Source organism: Rhagoletis zephyria, unplaced genomic scaffold, assembly GCF_001687245.7.
Source record: "Rhagoletis zephyria isolate East Lansing unplaced genomic scaffold, Rhagoletis_zephyria_1.1 Rzeph_scaffold_04169, whole genome shotgun sequence".
NCBI classification, from domain to species: domain Eukaryota; kingdom Metazoa; phylum Arthropoda; class Insecta; order Diptera; family Tephritidae; genus Rhagoletis; species Rhagoletis zephyria.
The window spans coordinates 43,995-53,656 of NW_016161252.1; the positions used below are offsets into that span (position 1 = coordinate 43,995).

At 37.4% G+C, this 9,662-nt stretch overlaps 1 protein-coding gene across 1 annotated transcript; it reads right to left on the reverse strand.

The window, feature by feature from the left end:
• Positions 1-6,017: 6,017 nt before the first annotated feature.
• LOC108370353 (cuticle protein 12.5-like) lies at positions 6,018-6,403 on the reverse strand. Its single transcript, XM_017625675.1, has 2 exons — positions 6,379-6,403; positions 6,018-6,317 (listed from the first exon to the last, which is right to left on the reverse strand). The coding sequence occupies exons 1-2, from the start codon at positions 6,382-6,384 to the stop codon at positions 6,018-6,020; spliced, it is 306 nt and encodes a 101-aa protein (XP_017481164.1). The 5' UTR covers positions 6,385-6,403.
• Positions 6,404-9,662: the final 3,259 nt, after the last annotated feature.

Consider the following 9,662-nt stretch of genomic DNA (forward strand, 5'->3'; position numbering starts at 1 on the left):
TGGTTTCACATAAGTACATCAAATGATTTTGCTTATGCAGATAAAAGAAACCAAATTGTCGCTGGCAACATTTTACGCTTAAGTCACCAAAAGCAAGAAGTAACAATTTGTGTTAATTATGCTGCTTGTCCTTATGCATGTACATACGTATGTACATTAGGGTGCATCACTCTCCACATCTACAAAAAAAAATAGGGGTAATTCTCTAGGGTGGGGTAACAACCCCTAAAAAAGGTGCGGAAAAGTCGGGAGGGGTACCAAACGACGCGTTTCGGCCCCCCTAATAACAATCCGGGGGAGAGATAATATTATTAACCGTTTAAAAGTTATGAACAAAAAACTTTTGTTAAATTTCGTTGTTTTCTATGAGCAATTACCACGTCAAAAATGCACTAAATCACCAGTTTCCACTTTTAAAACACTACTAAAACGTTTCCGGTTATTATTTTATGCAAACCAAATCATTTATTCACTTTTATTTTATATATTTCGTTAATAAAACAGAGTAAACAAACTTTGCGCCTGCTAAAATTATTATAACCTCAAATCGCTGGTATTGCCACTTTATTTCACATTTCATTTGCGCTATTATACTCAGTTTACACTATACACTTCNCCATAGAAAACAACGAAATTTAACAAAAGTTTTTTGTTCATAACTTTTAAATGGTTAATAATATTAGTTCCCCTCCTCCGGATTGTTATTAGGGGGGCCGAAGCGCGTCGTTTGGTACCCCTCCCGACTTTTCCGCACCTTTTTTAGGGGTTGTTACCCCACCCTAGAGAATTACCAAAATAGGTACGGGTTTTCCAGCGGACTTATAAAATTTATTTGATTTTAAGACTTCCGCCAAAATATTTAGAGAACATATTAAGATTTTTAAGTGCCGTTTCTCAAGTGGATTTGTAAAATTTATCTGCCCTTCAGACACATTTTTTCAGAACAAAATTTGTAGTAAAATAACAAATAAATTTATAAATTATAAATAATAATAGTAAATTTTAAAACCGGCTCTAAATATAAAAAAGTAATTGTGCCTGGACCACACCGAAAAAGTGAAACTTACGTTACATATCTAGTTTGTCTCATTACCAATATACATATTTATTAATTTCTTTATGTACATATATATTTATTCACGTACATACATACATCTGCTTTTGCTTAAGGTTATATTTTTTGTATTTTTTCTATCTGGATCCCTATCTCTACCCTGTTCATTCTAATTACATTTGTTATTCTGTTTTCCTTTATCTTTATTTTTATCTTTATACTCTATCGATAACAAAATCGATAGTAACATCCATTAAAATATCGATAACAAACCCGGTAAATTTATCGATAACAAATTCGATAAAAATTTTGATAGCAAAACCAAAAAATAAAATCGATAACAAAATCGATAAAAATATCGATAAGTTCCAAGAATCCCGAAAACCTCTAAAATCCCGAAATAGTTCTCAGAGTGAGTCTCCGTGTCTCTATCTACATCCATTTCTATATAATGACCTATATTTTAATCTTTCTTCCTCTATCTTCATCTTTACTTTAATCGGTATCCTCATCCTCATATTTTTCTTTATATTTATCTTTGTTTTTAATTTTAAGTTTATCATTTTCTTCTTCTACATATTTTCCTTCACCTTTGCCCTTATATATGTAAAGTCTTTAAATTTACCTTGATCTTCATTTTTGGTTTTATCTTTACACATCTTTGTTTTTGGCTTTGCTTTTATCCTTTCCTTTATCTATGTACGTACTCACTTCTTTCATTCTGGTTTTGGTCTCTTTCTAAGTGTTTTTGTTAAATTAATACCATGTGCATATACTCAAGAAGCACTTGATTCCGTTCCACCATTTCCGTATCGAACTTCCTTGTGCAATTTCGGCTGAATTTGCCAATTTACTCCCAACCAACTTATCGCCGCTAAAGAAGGTTCACTTCAATAAATTTTATTATTCCGGTGGAAAACCTGCAACATTTTTTGGTGAGGCACCCTAATGTACGTATGTATGTATGAACTTGATTCTACACGGTCGTACTTCCGGCAGCAAATAATCAATCTGCAATCAGTGCCACCAGCAATGAGCTCCATGACATTATTAACTAATAACGAGAAGGCAAGTACATTGGTTTTGGACTTAAACGACATTTACATACATACATATATTTGGCAACAATGTACTCGTATTAGCAGCAGAACGAATGTGACAGTTGTCAACAATATTGTATTATTTGATTTGTTATGGTTCATTAGAAGAAAAACTACATATGTACATATGTATTTAAGAGCTAAATATTAATAAGTTGACGGACTCACCTAATATTAATAAACAATTACATACAAGCGTACAAATTTACAATAAAATTTGAGCCGCACTTCATTCTGTAAGCGTAGTTTAGATTTGTAGTGGTTTCATCTTATGATTTTATTTTTGTTATCAAATATAAATAAATTTACTATAAATTGACGCAGTCAAGCTAAAGCTGACATCAGTTCTACACCAATTGTTAACAAATCAAAAACACAAACCTACTCTAAAAAAAAATGAAAGTAAGTACAAATTTAATTGAACTAATTTTAGCAGTTAAAAAGTTTTGGCTCTTTTCCTTCACAACAGTTCCTCATCTGCTTGGCTCTCCTCTTCGCTGTGGCCCAGGCCAACCCTGGTCTCGTGGCTCCTCTGACCTACTCGGCTGTGCCTGCGGTTGCCACTTATGCTGCTGCTCCCTATGCCGCCTACTCGGCTTACGCCGCTCCAGCTGTGGCCACTTACTCGCACTATGCTGCTACAGCTGTGTACAGCGCTCCAGTTGCTCGTGTTGCTGCCGTGGCTCCAGCTGTACGAGTTGCCTCAGTCGCTCCAATTGCCTATAGCGCTCCTGTTATTTCGACTCTGTTAAAGAAATAAATATACATATGTACATAACTAGTTTTGTGAATTAAAGGACCTGAAATATATTGTTAAATAAAAAATTAAAACCTATTTAAAAATGTTGTACGGCCAATTTAAGGTCAACAATCGCTAAACTGTCGATTTGTTGCTTGGCGCTCAATTATTTTTCTAAATCGGAGGGCCAGTTGCCGGAAATGAAAATTTGGTTTGCAGGACTCGCTGGAGTTGTGAAACCGCCGTTACCTAAAAAAACAAGCAAACGTCACTTCAGGACGTCAACTGAGTTATGCCACAACGTTAGTATTTAGACATCGCAACTAAATCCCAAAACGATTTTGTTGCCTTGCTTCAAAACTTCTTTCTTGTAGAGGGCTACGTTTTCTGCTTATCATTTTTAAAAACCTTTACCCTCTGTAAAAAATAATTGTAATGAGGTCGAGCGAAATTGTTTTGGAATTGCCTACCATGTTTGATTGCTAACGTTAAGGCAGGGTCTGGTTAAGGCCTTAAATGGTTGTCCTTCTGAGTTGGAAATATCCTTTGCCGTAAATCAAATTTTCCACCTTAGTAATTCGACTGTTCTAATCACACTTTTTTCAAATTAATTTTGTGATGTTTTTATAAATTTGAAGCTTATAAGAGCTGCCTTAGCCGAATGGTTATAGATGCAAGATTGGAAAATGTCTTTTGTATGCGACTGGCGGGGTAGGAAATACAAACGAAACGTCTCTAAACTTTTCTAGCCGATTTTCGTAACACCTAGCCGTGCATTGTTTTGCTGTAAGCTTCAATCCTCAACCACGCATCAATCCTTAAACTCAAGCCAATTTAATATTACTACATGCACAGCAATGGCCTTTTGCCTTAAATATTTGGTAAAGGAGTTGACGCAAAGTCTGGCTTTCCCCACGGTTTTCTGACAATCCATCTATTCTCCCATGTCACGATCGTCACGAGAAATCGCCCGATGGATAACTTTCAAGATTTAAACATGCTCTTCGTGGGTTTGGAATTAATTTTAGTTCTTCATTCTCGTTTCCGTGAAAACCACTGAAAGCTGCGGAAATATACAGGAAGACTTCTAATTTATACTGAGCTTATCTATGGCTTTTTCTTCGCTTTTTGTTAACGTCTTGTGGGTACAGAGAATAAGTTAAATGGTTTTATTTTCATTCTCATTCATGAATCTGCTGCAATGGTCATTCGTCAGGGTAACTGGTCGAGCTGCGAGTAGTCCTAATATATACACTGTGTTAGGTCTGGACCGCGGTGACTCTGCTCCCTAAGTTTAAGAAAACTCTTCGTGCGTTGCCCTTTTGTGGATGGAAAAGCACACTTCGGCTACTAATAAACGGGATTGTTGTGGTACCAACATGCAAAGTTGATCCATTTCAGCTATCACCTTATCTTTATGCCCGCTAAATCACTCCGGTCTTCAGAGTTCTCAGCACCCATAAAAGTAATTGTTTTACTGATTCAGGCTCCTCCTCATCTCAGTAGCTCCTGCAGAAATCATAGAATGCTCTCCCGAGTCTCTCCGCGTGCCGCCCTAGGGTGATATGATCGGTCAATAGATTCATCGTCCATCATACGGAGCTCAATCGATCTCTTCAAGTAACATTTTGCCCACAAAATGTTTGCGTGCGTTGCAAGTTTCAACTATATCCCCCTTATGGTTGCTTCTGAGCAGAAAAAATCGTTCATATTGAGCTTGCAGGAAGCGAGCAGCTTGCCAAAGCTCTTCCAAGACGGCGAAAGTGACAAGCTCGTCCGCCATCTCCTTGCGTGTTATACCGGTATCCATACTAGGTGAAAAGTGAACTGCTCTGCCATCAGGTTTAGTGATCTGTGGCACTTCTCTACATTTTGCTATTAACGTATCACAGAATTCAGAGCTTACTGTTTAATAAAATACAAATATTTTTTCAACCGATTGCTCCTGTCCTTACACATTCGGCAACCTCCAGAATACTTCGGCTTGAAAGTAGCTAAGGTGGGATGGTAGGTGGAATGACGTTTGTACTCTTAGTGGTACCTAATCAGTGTTACCAGGTTTTATGTTTTTTTCAAAAACTGAGAAAAAACTGTATTTTCGGCCGAAAATATTGTAATCTTCAAAAACGAAGAGTTTTGTTTTCAAGAAATTCAGTTTTATTATTTTTGTAAGTTGCTTTGTAAATTTTTGTTGCGGAATTATTCTTTCCAGATTATCTGTTACGAGGGGAATGCAAAGGCTAGCTGAAATCATTTGTTTCAAATTAGGAAACGCTGCTTCTTCATCGTCTTTTATTATCTTAAAAATTTTCTTACAAATAAAACCGGAATATTCAAAAAACGGCAATGTATACTAGTTGCTAATTTAAACAACTGCAAGCTTGTCTAAAACCTGTAATTTACAATTAAAACTGTGAATCTGGCAACATTGTTGCCAATACACTCCTCCTCAGACTTTTTTCCCCATTCTGGATTCATTAGTGCTGAACTGAATAGATTCCCTAGCTCCCAGAAAGACCTGTTCAGTCCTATTAAATTTTACACTATTCAAAGTAATATTCCCAAGGGATAAGCAGCAATCGGGTTGGTTCCCGTAGAATATTAGTCAGAGGCCCTGCGCAAAAATCTTTCGAAAATCTTAAAAATACGGAGAAGAAAATTAAACTAAAGGCATGAATGTTTTATAAAAATCATAATCGATTGAAGCGAAAAATTATGGTCTAATTTCTCCTCCGTAAGGACTGTTTCCAGCTCTCAAGAAAAAAGAAAAATTCATATAAAATTACATATAAGAAATGGAAAAGAAGTTTTCTTAATCAGATTGCAGCTCTCGGAAAAAAATGCGGGTATATTTATTTCTTCAAGGAAATTTTCAGCAAAAGCGCATCCCTTTTTTCAAGCAACAGAAATAATTAAAAATATTTCTTGCAATTTTTCTTGAGAGTTGGACTCTAAGCTTTTCAGAGGAAGAGTTTTTATGTATCGACAAAATGGTCTACTTGCAAAGCCCACATAAATAAATGAATAAAATTCTAAATTATTTATTGCTGTGTTAAAATCAAACTATCCTTTATTCTAAGCATTTTTTCTAAACATTCCAAATTCATCAACGAGTAATCCAAATTTACTTCTTCTTCAACAAAGTGGACACAACTGGTGCGGAGTAGGCGACTGGAGCGCCGTATACAGATGGAGCAGCATAATGAGAGTAAGTGGCCACAGCTGGTGCAGCGTAAGCAGCATGCGAGTAGGTAGTGACAGCGGGTGCGGAGTAGGTCGAGTAAGCGGCATAAGGAGAGGCTGCATAAGGAGAGGCGGCGTAGGTGGCATAGGCGGGCACAGCAGCGGCGGAGTAGGTCAAAGGCGCCACCAAACCGGGATTAGCCTGGGCAACGGCGAAGAGGAGAGCCAAACAGATAAGGAACTGCAAGGAAGAAAATAGGGAATAAAAATTTTCAAATATTTTGTACTTTGTTATAACTTACTTTCATTTTGTTATAGTAGTTTGTTGTTAATTGGCTGCTGCGAGTTAACTGATATCAATTATGAGTTCTCAAGCATAATTTATAGCAAAATCACATTGAAAAGCAAATCAAATTTGTTTGTGTAGATTGGTGAATAAGAATACGCCTACGATTTTTAATAGCCGTAAGCACTGAATTAAATGTTCAAATATACATACACACTCGTTTTTACATAGCCATGTATGCATTCAGAAACGGTTGGTTCCGCTTGAGGCGACATTTCGTTTGAAAACTAACGCTATGCTTTTACTGAGGCATTGTACACAGAATAAATGAGAAAAAAAAAGAAAATTCCAATTTTAGAAATTCATTTTCGAATGGATTACATTTGTGATTACGAAAGGAAAAAATTCTTTAATAAATAAGTAAATAGCTTCGGACTAAATTATTTTACATTAGTCTTATTCGGAAAACTGGCCTAGTTTTCGATTAACTTATAAATCTAAAAATTTTTAAATTTATGAATGTAGGCATGTACTTCTATACTCTTAAATTCACAAAAGTGGTGTAAAATCATAAAAATGGAAATAACACAGCGAAGCAGATAATGGGGACTCAATTATATTATGCTTGAACGTTGGAGTCCTTGCGTATTTTGAACATTCGAAAAGATCCGTCCTCCAATTCATCACGGGTTTTTACAGTGGATCAAAGGTAAATTATACAATGGAGAAAATGTCGACTAGCTACGGCCTCGCTGTCAACCCCAGCTAGACGGAAGTGGTGTTGATTAATAGAAAGCATAAGATCCCTGATGTGACTCTTCCTTCGATCACCGAAGTCGGCCTGCAGCTTTCTGACAGAGTCAAGTACTTAGGTCTCATTCTAGATAGGAAGCTATCGTGAAAGACAAAGATTAATTAAACTGCCAGAAAGGCGTTGCTTATACTGCTGCAGGGCAGCTATTGTAATGAGATGTGGTTTCCCGCCCAAAGTTCCTAATTGACGCCAGAGTTAAACCTATTTCCCTTAGTGGAATTCACAGGAAAAGGCTCCAATAGCTAAACGATTAGAATGCGCGCACCCTTTTGCCAAATTGTTGCTAGTAGGGCAGTAATAACCAGTCCTATAATGGCGTTTAGCGTCATGCTACATAATGCCCTTAGTTATTGCAGCTAAAACTGTCGCAGCAATAACTGCTTTTAGGCTCAGGGAAACTGTGTGGCTCGAAAACTGGACACTCTGGACCTCTAATCATCTTATATTTCATTCCTGATCATACAAATTACTGTGCCTCCGAAATGACTCTCAGTAGCTTCGTCTCTATCTATATTCTACCCAGGGATGACTGGGTGGAGCGAGGTAACTGGAGGAAGAGACTTTTTCACGGATGGATTAAAACTTTGAGATAGGGTTGTGGAGGTCTCTTCTGGCGGAAGCTTCTGCATTGCTGCGGTATCTTTCTGTCGAAAATATCTGTCAATAACAAAGCGGTAGACTCACTGCTGAAGCGTCAGTACCTAGGTATATAATCCGAAAGCCAGGCGGCTATCAGCGTCCTAACCGCTGCGTTTGAATGTATCAGACATTCCCGCTCTATCGCATCAGAATATTTTCGTATTTGTATTCCGGGCCTCAGCGACATTCTACCATTTAGGCTCATGTCAGCTCAGCAAGCGCTAGGTGAAAACTAGGATCCTTCTGGCCTAGGGAGAATCGGGGCGCATATAGTGGCACCTTACACTTGGCTTGAAAATCTCAGCTATCGCTGTTTTTGGGAGGCTAGCGATAGGCCAGGTTAGATCTTACCTGATTTTCCATCACGGCACTACTTAAATTTTCAATTAATCACTACATAAAGCAAAGCGAATGGGTCTGGCGGTAAACGAGGACGAGACGAAGTATGTATGTCGTTTCAACAGGCAAACAGTCAGTGTATTCGCGCGTTGGCACCCACGTCTCTGTTGACAGTTATAATTTCGAGAAAGTAGAGAATTTCGCTTGCGTTGGAACCAGCATTAACAACGATAATAATCTCAGCATGGAGATCCAACGCAGAATCACTCTTGCCAACAAGCGCTACTTTGGACTGAGTAGGCAATTCAAGAGTAAAGCCCTCTCTCGACGTACGAAAACCGCGCTCTATAAGTCACTCATCATGCCCGAGTTGGTATATGGCGCAGAAGCATGGACAATGACAATATCCGATGAGCCGGCTCGTGGAGATTAGTATGTGAAGTATAATTTTGGTACAAAATAATACTGTTATCCAATTTTTGGAAAATGGGCATGATCCCGCCCACTTACGATGAAATGCCGCATCTCAGTAGCCGCTTCACCAATCCGTACCTAACTCGGTACGTGGCTTGGGTAGGGTCTAGCTAAAAAATCTGTTGAAAATCTTTGAAATCTGGCAATAACCACGCCCACCTGCCATATAACTGTAATTTACAGAAACACGAAAACTGCGATAAATCAGTAAATACTGGAGCTAATTCCCTTAAAATCGATGATTATAATAACCACTTACCAGAAATTAGGGTATTATAAATTTTTGGATTATGGGCGTGGCGCAGCCCACTTATGACCACAAATGTGTATCTCGGTAACCGAATTTTCAATTTCTACCAAACTCGGTGCACTTAATAAACAACTTTGGTACGGAAAGGCAATTTGTTGAAAATTATTCAAATCGGACTAAACTTACACCCGCTTCCCGTATAACGGTAAATTTCAGAAATATGAAAACTCTGATATTTTAGTAACTGAGCACAGTAATTTACTACAAGCTCCTTACAATAAATATCCTTACAATAAAAAACTGCTATGGACTTTTAGGAATTGGACGTAGTACCGTAGTACTTATAACTACAAACTACTTAATCGATTTGTACCTAACTAGGTTCAATTATATCATTAGTTCAGAGAAAGTTGAAACGACGATATTTGATACCTGCGCCGGGTATATAAGGTTCGGTTTTCGCCCGAACTTATACTTCTTTACTTGTTATTTTATTAAATTACTTAAATTTTTATTTCCTTATTATATTCACGTGATTTCTTAATTATTATTAACTACTTTTATATAAGAAAATGCTGAAATTATTACTTCCAAAAAAGGAGGAGGTTATCAGTTCGTCGGAATATTTTTTTTTATTGTTTTTTCTATGCATAACTTTGGATCGGAAAGGTACATAGTGTCCCAGAGGTAGTCCCATACTAATCTGGTTCAGATCCGATCATTGGATTATGTAATATTTATTTATACTAGTGTTCGCCCAGCGGTTGAAATTCAACCGATAAAA